Below are 16,335 nucleotides of genomic sequence, written 5' to 3' on the forward strand. Positions count from 1 at the left end.
ACTGACCCACCACCAAACCTGTCATGTTGAACGACGTTGCAGGCAGCATATCGTTCTCCTTGTCTTCTCCAGACTCTTTCACGCCTATCACAGCTGCTCAGGGTGAACCTGCTCTCATCTGTAAAAGTACAGGGCCAGTGGCGGACTTGCCAATTCTGGTGTTCTTGAGCAAATGCCAGTCGAGCTCCACGGTGCTGGGCAGTGAGCACAGGGCCCACTACAGGATGTCGGGCCCTCAGGCCATCTTCATGAAGTCTGTTCCTGATTGTTTGGGTAGAGACATTCACACCAGTGGCCCTCTGGAGGTCATTCTGTAGGGCACGAGCAGTGCTCAGCCTGTTCCGCCTTGCACAAAGGAGCAGGTATCGGTCCTGCTGATGGGTTGAGGACCTTCTACGGCCCTGTCCAGCTCTCCGAGAATAACAGCCAGTCTCCTGAAATCTCCTCCATGTTCTGGAGATTGTGCTGGGAGACACATTAAACCTTCTTGCTGCAGCACGTGTGGATGTGCCATCCTGGAGAAGTTGGACAACCTGTGCAACTTCTGTAGGGTTAAGGAATCGCCTCATACTGCCAGTAGAGATGATTACTCAAGCCAAATCTAGCACGAGTGGAAAACCAGCCAAAAAAGATCAAGAGGGAGAAACTTGAAATGACCTCCACATGTAAAACCAGTCCTGTTTTGAGGGTTTTCTAATTGTTGCCACTTTAGTGCACCTGTCGTTAAGTCCATGAACACCAATACAGCTGAAAGTGATTAACAATGACCTCAGCTGCTTAACCAACCAGAAAATTATCAGACAGGTTTAATTGATTTGATGCCAGGCCCAATAAAAAAAGTGTTCCTTTAATTTTTTTGAGCAGTACACATTGTGATAGACGGCCAGGGATCTTGCCCTACCAGGAGGCCTGGAGAAGCAGGAGACTGGGAGAGGGGCAATTCTTTCCCTGGAATTCAAGAGAGCAGCCTTCCTGGATTGCATGGAAGCTCAACCCTGTGGGGGCCCGTTGCCATTGCCAGGGGCGCCTGGATGGTTCCAGAGCCATGGAATGCAGCACTTCTGCCACACCAGGAAGTTCTGCCGTAACAGGACCCAGGTACACCTGGAGTGCTCCCAGTTGCCCATGCAGCACTTCAGCCAAGCACCAGGAAGGCCATCAGAGAGCACCTAGAGCACATCTGGATGCAATATAAATGGGGCCACCTCACTCCATTCAGACAGCCAGAGTCAGGTGGCAGAAGAAGAAGAGAAGGAGAAAGAAAAATAAAAGTAAAGTAAAAAGGAACTGAGTTATTGTTGATGTTTGGTGCACTGTGTTATGTGTAGAAGAAAAGGAGAAAGAAAAGTGTGTGCTTTTGGACATTGTGTGTCCTGGTGTCTGTCTGTAATCGGGCTGATCTTCCACAACATATATAATGAAGAATTTGCGTTTAAAGCACTCTTATTCAATGATCAAATGTTTTCTAACATAAATATACAAATAAATAAATGTTAAAAATGGATCATTTGGTAAGTCTTTAGGTGCTGCAAAAAATGCAACTATTACTCATTTATTGTTATGTAGTACTAGGGTGTTGTACTGTGTTAGCCATTATGGATGTAGTGAGAAGTCAAGCAAAATGACACCTTCTATTGGCTAACTAGAAAGATTGCAATATACAAGCTTTCGAGGCAACTCAGGCCCCTTCTTCAGGCAAGATGTAATACAGAAACTGGAGTTATTTGTGCTTTTATAGACACTAGGACAGATACAGCATTGGAAAACCTTTAGGTAAAACATCTTAGATGTAAAAAATGAATACAGTGATCCCTCGCTATATGGCGCTTCGACTTTCGCAGCTTCACTCCATTGCGGATTTTAAATGTAAGCATATCTAAATATATATCACGCATTTTTCACTGGTTCGCGGATTTCTGCGGACAATGGGTCTATTAATTTAAAGTACATGCTTCCTCAGTTTGTTTTCCCAGTTGATTTCATACAAGGGACGCTATTGGAGGATGGCTTAGAAGCTACCCAATCAGAGCATGCATTACGTATTAAATAAAACTCCTCAATGATATACGATGTGCTTCCCGAGCGGTGCTTGATTGTTTGCTTTTCTCTGTCTCTCTCTGACATTCTCTGCGCCTGACGGAGGGAGTGTGAGCAGAGGGGCTGTTTGCCTAGAAGATACGGACGATATTCTAAAAAATGCTGAAAGACTACCTTCACATTGCTCCCTTCTTTGTGGCTGCTTTATCGCGGTGTGCATACTTAAAAGCCCAACAGCACGTATTGATTTTTTGATTGTTTGCTTTTCTGTCACACTCTCTCTCTCTCTCTTTGAAATTCTCTGCTCCTGACGGCGCTCCTTTGAAGAGAAGATATGTTTGCATTCTTTTAATTGTGAGAAAGAACTGTCATCTGTCTTGTCATGGAGCACAGTTTAAACTTGTGACTAAAGGGTGTTATTTCATGTCTAGAGGGCTCTAATAATGTTAACAGTGTGGGAGAGTTTATAAGGGCTTAAAATATATAAAAATAACCATACAAACATATGGTTTCTACTTCGCGGATTTTCACCTATCGCGGGGGGTTCTGGAACGCAACCCCCGCGATCAAGGAGGGATTACTGTAGAGCTCTCCAGGCTAAGATTCATTTAGCAAGAGAGGAGAACAATGTATAGTCAAGATCTTTGGATAAGATAACTGTCCAACAAAGTCTTCTGAAGTTTCTGATGAGTTGTTCAATACAATATGGGCCTGTAGACAGGTTGTCTGGGACAGTCTGAGAGATGAAGTTGCCCATAAGGGTTAGGGGTAGGGTTAGTGCTTATGGGCATCTTCAGAACACAGCAAGAGAGAAAAGAATGGAAGTTAAACTTATGCTAAAATTTAACACATTACATCATGGTTTAAATAGAGATAAGAGTTTTATGGCCAGATATGAGCATTGTTTGCATCTCTCAAACTGACACATACAGCCTGTCTAAAGACCCACACTGTATTGAAAAACTCATCAGAAACTTCAACAGACTTTGTTGGACAGTTATCTTATCCAAAGATCTTTACTATACATTGTTCTCCTCTCTTACTAAATTAATCTTAGCTTGAAGAGATGTATTAATTTTGTACATCTTAAGAAGTCTCACTTAAAGGTTTTCCAATGCTGTATCTGTCCTTGTGTCTAGATAAACACAGGGAACTCCAGTTTCTGTATTACATCTTGCCTGAAGAAGAGGCCTGAACTTCCTCAAAAGCTTACATATTGCAATCTTTTTTTTATTTAGCCAATAAAAGGTGTAATTTTGCTTGACTCGTCACATTCATTTACTGTTATGTAACAGGACCTTAACAAAGGTGTATTTGGTCTTTGTGGCACTTATAAAATATCAGTAGATGGGTTATTCATCTCTGTGCTGTGTGGCATATTGGCATGATGGCAAAATTACTTGTTAAGCTGAAGGATTCAAAGGTCTTATACTAAATATGTAACATCAAGAGAAATGTGTCTCAGTTAAGCCACCTCAGACCACTCCAAAGTGACGTTTTGTTAGCAGGTCACATTGAAGAGATGAACAAACACTTTAAGGATGCTTATGTTATGAAGACCCAAATAACCCTTTATTAATGTCTTGTTACGTTATAGTAAATGAGTAACAGATGCAATTTTGCAGTATCTAAACTAACGTGTTACCAATAGTTTTATTACAATTGTTACCAGCCTCAGGCCAAGGCGAACATGGGCCAGGTAAAAAGCACCATTACTACAGGGTGAAGACGTGACGGTAAGGTGCCAAAAGCATAAAAGAAGCAGTGAGCAGTAAGGAAACTCTGACCATATTTACAGTAATGTCCTTTTTTTAAAAACATTTTAACATTTCTAGCCCATGACACAATAGAGGGTTTTAATTAGCCAGAGTTTATCCTAGTAGTATCAGGAATAAAGCTTACTCCCTGGGCTGGCCATCACAGGGCATAACAGGCTAGCAACACAACCTCCATGTGCTTAAGGTATAGGAGAACAAATACAAACTCCACACAGACAGTAATCAGTCTGGGAACTGAACTCGATTCTCTAAAGCTGTGAGACAGCAGCAGTTACCACTGCACCGCCATATCAACTTTCCAAAATATAAAGTCATTCAATTTACAAGCCCTTTAAACATACATGTGCAAAAAACCTGGTCTGTATGTGTAATACACCAATGAAAAGAATCACAATATGAAAAACCTCATGGGTCTGGTCTGTTCACGACTGACTTACTTCACAACTCTGCCACTGGTTTGGAATGTTTGGCCTCAGTTTCTGATCACAAACCACAACTCTCATGTCTTCAATTGAAGGGTCAGAAGGCACCAGGTCGGAGTAAGGCAGTTGATACTCATTATGGACACCTTGGAGGAGAATCAGAATTGCATCATGAATATGTTATGAACACATGTGAACTCTACACAGCTCCATCAATTTAAATCTGCTTTTTTGTTCTTTCCACAGACATTAAATAAACTAATGAGCCAAAGCCTTCTTCCCAACCAATCATCCTCATTTCCCTATGCAAACCTAATAAGTAAAAATGACTTTGGTTTACAGCACATCACATTCAAACAACATTCAAGAGAATGAAAATAAAAAATGGCTGTTTCTTTTGTACCAAAAAATTTTGTGTTTTGGCATACATTCAACTCACTTTTAAACTTAGCAGCAGTATCATTTTACACAAACAAGTGGTCACCACAAAAGAGGACCAACTATAGCAGTGCCATAATGTAAATCTCCTATTTAATTGTAGATATGAACTAGTAACAAGTTGATGTGCTTCTTCATGCATTCCCTTACATTTCAAAGTGGGATTTTACTGATAAACAAGGAATGACACATAGGTGATTCTGAATGGTCACAGAACACCATTCTTGGGGATTGCCAACTCCAGAGGCCTCATGAATAACACCTTGCATAGAATCCACAGTAAAACATGGAATATGGACAAAACTAGAAATGTGCGTACGCTCAAAAAAATTCTGATTATAAAACTGTGCGTAAGCAAAGTTCTACACACTTTCCCTTTATAAATCACAATCAACATGAATTGTAACGTATGTGGAAGCACCTACAGCCCCACCCCGACGCAAATCAATATAAATAGCCCCTTCCATTCAGTGTTTTGTTAAAAGACCATAGCAAAAAGAATTTTAGTGAATGTGAATTGGAGATCCTGCTGGAGGGAAGGAAAACACATTATTTGGTGGTTTAAGCATTGGTGTAAGCAACAAAAGGAAACTGGAGTGTCACAGCAAGGCAGATGCACTCAAAAGTTCAAGTTCAGAAAGTTGCACAGTGCCCAAAATAAAAAAGAAGTGGTCAGATATCAAAGTCGAAGTGAAAAGATGAGTTGCAGCCCACCATCTAAGTGTTAGCACCACTGGTAGCAGAATTCCAGGGCTCACACCATTTGAGCAGTGAGCTGCTGCAATTATGACACTTAGAGCCAGTGTTTTACCACCACCCAAGCCTGAAAGTGGAGGTCATTATAATGTCGGCCTCAGTCAGTCAGTGGGGTGAGAAGCTACGTGTTCCGCGGATACCCACTGTCACCTAAGTAATTGTGGTATATGGTTACATCTTAAAGATAACTAATAATTAATAAACTAACCATTTTGACCAAAGGGGTAATATTAAATGCCTTATCTTACGAAGAAGCCAACAATCATACACAACACCATTTTCAAGTTTGTTCCTAGCAGTACTGTTTCTGAGAATGAATGAATCAAGAGTTGATGCAGGTCATCCCGCCACAACATTAATGAGACGCATTTTCTCATCACAGATAATTTGCACATTAACAGACTGGAAATGCTTTCAATTTACATAAGCAAATTCTTTCTCTGAAGGCGCCTTTATGGCAATGTGTATACAGTTGACTGCTTCAAATACAGGACATTGCTGTTAATTGTTCTTTGATGTTTGCCCGATCAACGATAGTGTAAGGAAATCTTACATATCTGAATAACAAGTGGATAATACCATCCCATACAGTTGGCATGGCGCCACTCAGCAATGACTGAAAAATATCCGATCGGTCAGCCATTTTACGATGAAAAGCTCCTGTGGAGAGCCCGAGAGTGGACAGAACTAGCAAAGGAGCAGGTAGAGCACAATTCCTCAAAGTCTGCCTTTGTAAAGCTGGCGCCAGTTCAGCACACAGCATCAAGAGGGTAGCTCGTGGAAATCTAAATTGACTTAGAAGCCAGACATCATCATTGGACAAGAAATAAGTATGATCTCTAAATATGCACTTTCTTCTTCCATTTGCAATGTCTTCTAAAACACTAAAGCAGCCATGGTAGTTGGAATAGTTTGGCCATTCTGTGCACCATTATGTTGTTACATTTCAATTACAATCAAGTGCCTTAAATTTGTAAACAATATGCAATTAATTTCTGTGCTTTTGATAAAGCCTACAACTTGGGTGTGAATCCAGAAAAGAAAGGGAAACCACTCAGAAACAGCAGCACTGCTCTGACGCTGAGTGCCGCCCATTTACAAAACCGAGCAGAAACGTGTACATGCATGGTCTGGGGCTGCCAAGTTACGCCAAGTTTAGTTTTTATACATTTGGTGTGAGCACCCAATCTCACTGAGATTGCACAGGTGGTGTACCAGCTGAATGGGGGGAAAGGCTGCAGGGATCTGTGGTATCCAGGGTGAACGTCTCCAGGCTGGTGGTAAGGCTGTCCTCTTGGCATTGTAAGCAATCTTTGCTTCCATTTGGGAGACTGGCATCATCCCAACTGACTGGAAAACAGGATTTGTCATCCCTATCTGGAATGGGAAGAGTGATCCTCTGCATTGTGGCAACTACAGGGGGATAACACTACTCTCAGTGCTGGGTAAGGTCCTTGCTAGGGTCATCCTCAACAGGATCCGTGATCACTTGCTCACCAATCAGCGACCGGAACAGTCTAGTTTTACACCTAAGAAGTCCACCATCGACCGCATCCTGGCACTGAGGGTTCCCATGGAACGTAAACGCGAATATCTGCGTTTTTCCCAGTTGATTCTGGGGTTCGTCAGGGGTGTGTTCTTGCTCCTACTCTGTTCAATGCTTGTATGGACAGGGTGTTGGGCAAGATCGTGGGATCCAGCGGCTGTGGGACATCTGTTGGTGAAGAAAGATTCACGGATCTTGACTTTGCCGACAATGCTGTGATCTTCGCGGAATCAATGGAGGCTCTGATCGGGGTGCTCGAGAGACTCAAGGAGTGAGTGAGTGCCCTGGATAAAAACCAAGATCCAGGCCTTTAATGACCTCTTGGGCACAGCCATCAGCAGTGTGTCTGTTTGTGGACAGAGTGTTGACCTTGTTGAGAGGTTTACTTACCTTGGCAGTGACATTCATGTCTCTAGTGACTCTTCCTATGAAGTCAGTAGATGGATTCCGAGAGCATGGGGGGTCATGAGGTCGCTGGAAGGGGGTGTGTGGCGCTCCTGATATCTATGTAAAAGGACGAAGGTCCAAGTCTTTAGAGTCCTGGTGCTTCCTGTCTTGCTATATGATTGCGAGTCATGGACTCAACCCAGTGACCTAAGACTGGACTCCTTTAGTACTGTGTCTCACAGGAAAATCCTTGGGTACTGTTGGTTTGTCTTTGTGTCGAATGAGCGGTTGCTCATGGTGTCCCAAATGAGGCACATTACCTGCATTGTGAGGGAGCAACAGTTACGGCACTACGGCTATGTGGCGCATTTCCCCAAGGGTGATCCGGCTCGTAGATCCTCATTGTTGGAGACCCGAGTGGCTGGACCAGGCCAAGGGGTCGCCCACATAACACCTGGCTGCGGCGGATAGAGGGTCATTTCCGGAGAGTGGGACTGGACCGTGCGTCTGCCTGGGGGTTGCAAACCGGGATCCTGAGTTGTTTCGTCGTGTAGTAGGTGTGGCAACACACTGTACCAGTGCATGCTCCCCAATTTGACTTGACTTGATGTGAACATGCAACATTTTTGTTGTATCATTTATACATGAGGCCCCAGATGTGTAAAGAATATGGCACTGAAGCCAGAATGCACATCTTTATGCAAAGAGCTGCAAAGAGTTGTGGATATCTTGAACAAACTACTGAACCATGCAACTGAAGCAGAAACGTTGACAATGTTTTAAGAAGAATCTGGATGAAATATTGGGGCAGTTTGGCTATTAGCTAAACAAACATCTTGATCTACTGAATAGTCTCCTCTCATTTGTCTAATTTTTTTTATTCTTATGTATTATATGTTCACATTCTAGAAGATCACAGTATATCTGATCAATAAGAGGCAATGACAAATCTTTGGCAACATGATTTTAGTGAATTAAGATTGTCATGACAGCTATAAGCACAGCAATAGGATACTGTGGATTTTGTCTTAATTAATATCTTCCTTACAAGACCCAGTGTGGTATACAAATGAAACATTTATTGATCTTCTATAATGAAGCCTTATCTTTTATCATGAGGAAAAGTCAACACATTCAAGAAAGGCATGATTTATTTGTTTGACATACAAAGCACCTATATCTGTAGTGTTAATTTCCAGGAATGTGTGCTCCTCTTTTCTTTCTGTAACAGTGTGACTATAAAAAAGAAATTAAAGACAGCTACAATCAAGAATTTCTCATAAAAGAATGAAAGATCTCCATGGATTTCTTGCAGGAACTCTGCTAGTCCCTCTTGGCTAAAAGTATGAAGTTGATCAGTGACGCTAAATGGTGTATGAGAATGTGAAGATGTGTTGTGAGAGAATAATTTAGAGGTAACAATAGTTAAGTTATTTTGGTTTGCAGTATACATTGAAATATGTAGGCATTTGTTTTAGAAATGTCATGAAGAGAACTACTGAAACAGTTAAGTGAAAAAGACAAGGATGTACCAGGAGAAGGTTGATATCATACACAAAATGTATTAATATGATTAAGAGATCAGCAACATAATTTATGTCACTAACTGGGAGGACAGAAATAACCATAAAAGATAATCTAATGTATTTGTACAAGTAGTTTCAGAAAATAGATGGATAAATGAGTGATTATTGCAAACAACAAAGGAAAAACATGTTGTCAACATGAGGCAACAGAAATGAATGCCACCCCAGGTACTGCAGCTTAGCTGTACATCATACTCCGTAAATGAACACTAATACTGTAATATATTTTTCTACATCAGTCCTTGCTCTGTTAATTGTATGCCTTTAGTTTCACAAGAGGTAAACATGATTTACTAACCAAGAGTACACTATTTAATAAATGTAATGCAAATAGGCAAAGCATCTCAGAACAAAATGACTTTTCCTCCTTTATTAAATGATAATGTTCATAAGTACCTCGAATGGAACATCTTTGCGCCAGCTCCCAGTAAACAAGTCCCAGAGAGTAGATGTCAGCACGTTTAAATGATTCAAAGTTGTTCATATTGATTGAATCATCAAGGATTTCTGGGGCCATGTACCTAAAAATCAATAAACCTGTTAGCGTAATAACATTTGCAATGTACGCGATGACACATCCTGCTCTGACATTCTTTGCCCTAGCACAAACTGGCCATGCCACAGATTAATGAGAAATAATATTTTTTTTTTCTTCTTTTTGAAATTTCTGTAAGAGTCAGGATTATAGAATATATTTGTATGAAGAACAGCAAAGATTCTTCAAAACTCTGATTTTGCTGTCTATAAATATCTCTTGTTATATTTTCATATTTTAATTTACTGACATTTTAATCAATAGTGTTGACTTTTACAGTTTATATATTATCAGCACCTGCTTTGTTGTAAATAACAAATTACAAATGGAGGAGAATTAAAAGAATAAACTTGTTTTAGCCAACAGCTACAGCTTTTATGACATTTTCAACAGAACATTTTTTATTCTTTAGATGAGTTGCAGTACCTAAGAGTTTTCTATTAAACCCACACTGAAATAATTATAATCAAGGTTACCAAGACCAGGTTTGCCCTTAGCTTTTCAATTTGTCATCTTCAGGAGTCAAACATTAGCAGCCTCGCCAATGAGTAGACATGCAAGCAGTCTAACTGGCTAAACTAAAGAAGACCCCTGCAGGCTGGGCAGTTAACGACATTATTAACTTTGGAGGAGAACATTCTGTTTCTTACGTTGGTATAACCAAGACCTGGAATTGAACCCTTATCCCCATAGCCCTGCTGAGGACTCAACACTCAAGTAACCCAACAACTAAAGAGCTAAAGAAAGCATCCTGTAACCTGGACAGCAAGCCAGGGTAGCCTGGTCCTTAAAAAAAAATTATAGCCCAAGGACAGCTTAAAAATAGCGAATTGACCCCCAAAAATAGCCCAATGCCTGTGGTAGACAAAATGGCAGACTGGAAAGCAAGGGGAAGGGGGATGTCCAAATGAGGGGGTCAGGTACATGCCATCATAGCCCGAGGTCATCTTAGGGATATTTCAGAGTGATGCAAGGGGTATATATAATCACACAACAGGAGGGAGGAAGGGACCCCACAGTGATTTTGCAACATATACAGCTGTGAATAGCAGGGGATGGGTGCCAGATGGATTATAAACATTGTAAAAATGCATTGTGGGGGTATTTGGGGGTGAACCCGCGCAGTTTTTAAAAAAAGCAGCCCCAAAAACAAAAAATGTAGCCCTAAAAAGCCCATTTTTTCCCATGGATGATAATCAAAAATAAGCAAATTCGTTGAAAAAACAGCGGACCTGGCGACAATGCTGAGCTGGCATCACTGTCATCTGTGAGAGCAGCACCATTACTGCTCTGTAAAATTCACTGTCTGAACTGTTCCACAGCATTCTACCTCACACAACAATGTGAGAGCAATGGGTTTAGACCTTCAAATCAAATCAAATCAAATAAAATAGCCTTTTATTGTCAATTCACTATATGTGCAGGATAATCGAAATGTTTCTCTCTCAACTTCGTAGTACAATAAAATATAAAACGTATAAAGTATAACATATAAGATAAATTACATCAAAACTTGTAAAGTAGACCTGTGTACAATGTGCAATAGTCATTAGTGCAAAAGCCAATTACAGTAAAAAAAAATGAGAAGGTGCACTATAGAGTAGCTTATGAGATGTACAAAAAGACAGACAGCTAGCAGCAGATGTAATATTGATTCCTTATATAATACCAGCTGAGGCAGGGTACTTGGTAGATAGTGACTTATGTTATGGTCCAGGGGCAGGGGGACAAGAGGGTAAGGTAATGGACAGAGTTCAGCCTCCTGACAGCTTGGTGAATGAAGCTGTTAGACAGTCTTGTGAAGCAGGCCCAGAGGCTCCGGTGCCTTTTCCTGAGGGGAGGAGGCTAAAAAGGGACTGAAAGGGGTGGGAGGAGTCACCAGCAATGCTGATGGCTCTACGGGTGTGGAAAATGTCCTTGAGGGAGGGCAGTGGGGCACCAATGATCTTACTGGCCACATCCACTATGCATTGCAGGAACTTCCTACAGGAGGCAGTGTAGCTGCCATACCACACAGAGATGCAGTTAGTGAGGCTGCTCTTGATTGTACCCCGGAAGCTTGATGGGGGGGTGGAACTTGTGCTCTCCTCAGATTATGTAGAAAGTAGAGGCAGGTTTGAACTTTCTTGGCCAGTGATGTGGTGTTATCTGACCAGGAGAGGTCCTCTGAGATGTACATCCCCAGGAACTTGGTGCTACTCAGCCTTTCCACAGCTACACTATCGATGGTCAGTGGAGGGTACTGTGAATGACCTCTCCTGAAATCGACCACAATCTCTTTGGTCTTTCCCACGTTCAGGAAGAGATTGTAGTCTTTACACCACTGGACCAGTTGGCTCACCTCGTTCCTGTAATTGGTTTCGTCATTGTTGGTGATGAGGCCGACCACAGTTTTATCGTCCGCAAACTTGACAATGTGATTGGAACTGTAGATTGATAAGCAGTCGTGGGTCAGCAGGATGAAGAGCAACAGGCTAAGCACACACCCATGTGGGGCCCCTGTGCTCAACATGATGGTCTTAGAGGTGTTATTGCCGACTTGCACATTTTGTGGCCTCCCTGTAAAAAGTCCAACACCCAGTTGCATAGAAATGAGTCCCAAATGGCTGAGTTTTTGTATTAGCTGCTGGGGAATGATTGTTTTGAATGCTGGACTAAAATCTAAGAACAACATTCGCACATAAGAGTTCTTTGAGTTCAGGTGGGTGAGGGCTGGATGGAGGGCAGCAGAAATGGCATCCTCTATGGACCTGTTTGACCTTTATGCAAACTGAAATGGGTCATGGGAGGGGGGAAGAATGGACTTAATGCTCTGCATAACCAGGAAGTCAGTACTACGGGCCGATAGTCATTATAGCTAGATGGGAGGGGCTTCTTAGGGACAGGAATTATGGTTGTGACTTTAAAACATGTGGGAACAACAGCTTGATCCAGGGAGATGTTGAAGATGTCAGCAAGGACATCCTTGATCTCCTCAGCACAATCCTTCAAAGGAATAACAGGTATGTTGTCTTGTCCGGCTGCCTTCCATGAGTTGATCCTAGAAAGGGTTCTCTTCATGCTGGCTGGGGCCAGACGTATGGCCTGCTCGCCTGTGGGGGGGAATGGTTTTCTGTGCTTGTGTGCTCTTTTGTGTCGCAAACCAGCCAAAGAAGTCATTTAGGCAGTTGAGCAGTGTGATGTCACCTTCACACGTCTGTGGTGGGGGTCTGTAATTAGTGAGAGTTTGGATGCCACGCCAGAGAGACTAGACTGTGCACCTCTCAAAAAAGCAGTACAGCAAGAAAATATCTGGACACTTGCTGTACTGCTTTTTTGCTTCCCTAATGCCACATGACAGGTTGACTCTGGCTGTTGCTAGTTGTGCAGTGTCACTGGCCCTAAAGGCTGCCTCACGGATCCTCAGAAGCCTGTGGACCTCTCATGTCAGCCATGGCTTCTGGTTAGCACGAACAGTGATCTTTTTGTAATGGGTGACATCATCAGTACATTTTGCAATGTATGCTGTAACCACCTCAGTGTACTCCTCAATGTCTGTGTGGTCATTGTAAGTGGCTGCTTGTTTGAAAATGTCCCAGTGGATTCTTAACTTGAGAATAAACTCCAGCCTTATCACGGACTAAACCCACCGCCAGGCTAGCTGGAGTGTAAACTGGCTTAGGAATTGAACAATGCTACAACATATCAGGTGATGCGGTTAAAAGACCACCAGGTATTTCATAATAAGCCCTTATTAGTAATATCCCTTGGTTTTGTAACAAAATGCTCCTTTGAAGGAGTGCTACAAAACCACAATACAGATTTATAGGAAAGTATCCAGTAAGAAGGAACCTGATGACAAAACTCTACTCGACCAGAAGAAAACAAAATGCGAACAATTGAATAAAATGTCCAAGCTCTCATTATTTAGCACAACAACTGATCAAACAGTAAGTGAGATAAACCACAGACCGCTTCCATAATGTTCTTAACAGATATTTTGTAACTTTCTTGCTCTGTCTCAACATAAATTGTATAATTATTAATCTTTATAATGAATTTTTAAGTTGTAAATTTTACATTACAGTATCTCATCTCCTTGAAAGCACTACATTTTTTTACACTTCTCTTTATTACGCACAGATCACCATTAATCTGTCAACACTTCCTGATATTAAAATAATTCTAAGTGCTGCTAAAATGTTAAGCCAAACAACATCAAATAAGCTTCTGTTCGGTTTTACTCTTTTTGTTTCACTGCAGGTACAGATTTGTGTGTTTTTAGCCTGACAGGGAAAAATATTAAGTTTCAGGAAGTTATCCACTGTAAACAATGTGTCTGTTTCAGAAATTAAACTCAGGTACCAGGAGCTCAAGGCATTTGTGAGAAAATTATAGACTGGAGAGACCACCATTGCCACTTCAGTGGTGCTTGCCGTTTGTAAGGAAAGCAGTGCCAGCACATTAGCAGCTTTGTAACTGGCTGAAAACATCTGATCTCCTATTGTTGGGTTTCTGTTGTTACTCCCTTTAACCAATCAGCTTTAAAATTAGCTTATGACATCACTGACTCAAAACTCCCAGAAATTCTAGTGATTAAAGTTACTCATAAAAGCACTGTGATTTAGAGTCTGATTTCAAGTGTAGAGGAACCATTCATTAAGTCTGTGTTGGTGTTATCTGGGTGTTCATTTTCCTTGTTTCACTCAAGAGTAATATATTCCTGGTTAATCATTGATGTTCTCATTCATCTTTAGTTTAAGGATATAGACTAGCCTTTCTGATTCTGAAGATGTTAGTTATTTATAATCAAGTGATTGTGGCAATGAATAGACTCATCGTTTCAATCCAAAAAATGTATCCTTTTACAATCTTTTAAGGAAGCCATTCAGAACAGTGGTTCAGTAGTTAGCCCTGACGTTTCATTGATCCAGTCTCCTGGGCTTACATTTGACCATAGTATTTGTGTTGTTTGTACATTCTCCTCATGTCTGCATGGGTCTGTATTTCATTTTCTTCCCTAACCACTCAAGGACATTCTTATTAAGTTTAATGTTTATTCTAATTGGCCTCATGGGAGGCTCAGTGTGATTGTGTGCATAAGTGGGCCTTGGGATTGAATGGCGACCTGGTTTACGTTTAGTGCTGCCAGGGTTAGGTTGTCACATTAGGCTTAATAAGGCATCAAACTTAGTAGCTCTTTTCCAAAAATTGTAACGCCTAATTCAGATCAAGAAAATACAAAGACTACTGGAGTGACAAAATGTCATCACTGACTCATTTCTTGGGAAGTTTTATCCATCCATCCATCCATCCATCCATTATCCAACCCACTATATCCTAACTAAAGGGTCACGGGGGTCTGCTGGAGCCAATTCCAGCCAACACAGGGTGCAAGACTGGAAACAAACCCCGGGCAGGGCGCCAGCCCACCGCATGGGAAGTTTTACAATCAATCAAATCAAAAAATTAAAAAGGTTAACTTCTGTACAAAGTATTCCATGAGTAAGGACTTGTAAACCACTATACCTTCATCCACATCCGGTTAACTGGTAAAACTTGCGAATGAACACCATGAACTCCACAGCCCACGTTCACACAAAAAAATAAAGAAAATGTTTGCTAAGACATGAAAAAAAGGAAAAATGGAAACTTCTTGTCTTTGGTAAGTATCTAGGTTGCATTTGTGAAGGTTTCTATCTGTTATCACAGATGCTAGGACCTGCGTTTGACCTGTGTACATAACGGTAAGAAAAACTATATGTCCTTAATGCGTATCTCCCTAACAGTTCATGTTTCTTTCTAGCTGTCTAACTTCAGTCTAAGAGCTATACTGTTGTCACACAAAGTTAACATTAAGAACATTCAATTACCTTTAACTTAATCTCACATTATCTGTGTTAAGACTGCATTATAGTCAAGTTCAGAACTTTTACTATTAACATGATCTTAAAGGATTTGATTCTCACACTGTGCTTAAATAAACATATTAAAATGATGTGACATGGCCAAGTAGGCCATCTGTCAGAGGAAAACCCAAAAGGTTTGGTTATCAGTGCTTCAAGACAAACTGCAATGCATGAACTTACCTCTTGGTTCCCACTCTTTGATTGGATGGTATATCGATTGTATTTGCAACTGAATCATGTTTAACTGCAAGGCCTAAATCTGCAATTGCACAGGTTCCATTCTTTTTTACCAGGATATTTTTTGACTTTATGTCTCTATGAGCAATAGCTGGCTTTCCTGTTAAATAAAAGAAAAGTCATAAAGTAAACTTCTTTTCAAATGGACAAATACAGCATTTAATGCAGCCAAGTGTTCCTCTATAAATTTGACACTATAAGCAATAAGCAGCAATTTTAGTTATAATTAGATTTTTACTGTAATATCGATATTTATATATGTATACTAGGGAAACACACAAACCTATGGATTTGGCGCTAACGATGGCTCTCAAATTAACGGCGACAGAAGGACCTTAAAGAAGTGGTCAAGGCATAATCTTGTGAACCTAATCATGACACTTGATGCTCAGCAGTTGTTTCCAGTCTTTCTTTTTCCTTCTTCCTATTTTTTGTCACAGTCAATTGTCAATAAATATAATATGTATACACAGAGCTGGCGCCACCTGGTGAATTAGGCATTCACCAACGGCGCAGATCATAAGGGATGGAAAAACCCAGCTGCACAGGCTAGCCACCGAACAGTCAGTTGGCGCACTAATAAGCTTGGTCTAGGGGGCAAAAGAGCTTAGCACCGGCACTGCTGACACATGATTCACAATTCTGAACATGTATGTGTGGTGTCCTGGGGGATTATCAATAGATGGGTGTATGGTGACTGTGCTTGTGTTACAATAAACTTTTCT

The 16,335-nt window shown here is 41.1% G+C and overlaps 1 protein-coding gene across 2 annotated transcripts in view; it reads right to left on the bottom strand.

The window, feature by feature from the left end:
* LOC120531752 (activin receptor type-1C) overlaps positions 1 to 16,335 on the bottom strand; it is a 216,895-nt gene that overhangs the window by 10,929 nt on the left and 189,631 nt on the right. Inside the window, exons 6-8 of one of the 2 annotated variants that reach the window (XM_039757442.1) lie at positions 15,554 to 15,710; positions 9,347 to 9,471; positions 4,253 to 4,383 (exon numbers count right to left, since the gene is read on the bottom strand). In XM_039757442.1, coding sequence (XP_039613376.1) covers positions 4,253 to 4,383; positions 9,347 to 9,471; positions 15,554 to 15,710 — 413 coding nt within the window. The remainder of the gene's footprint in view (positions 1 to 4,252; positions 4,384 to 9,346; positions 9,472 to 15,553; positions 15,711 to 16,335) is intronic. The other variant, XM_039757443.1, reaches the window with a different exon arrangement.

This window comes from Polypterus senegalus, chromosome 6, assembly GCF_016835505.1.
Source record: "Polypterus senegalus isolate Bchr_013 chromosome 6, ASM1683550v1, whole genome shotgun sequence".
Taxonomy (NCBI): Eukaryota; Metazoa; Chordata; class Cladistia; order Polypteriformes; family Polypteridae; genus Polypterus; species Polypterus senegalus.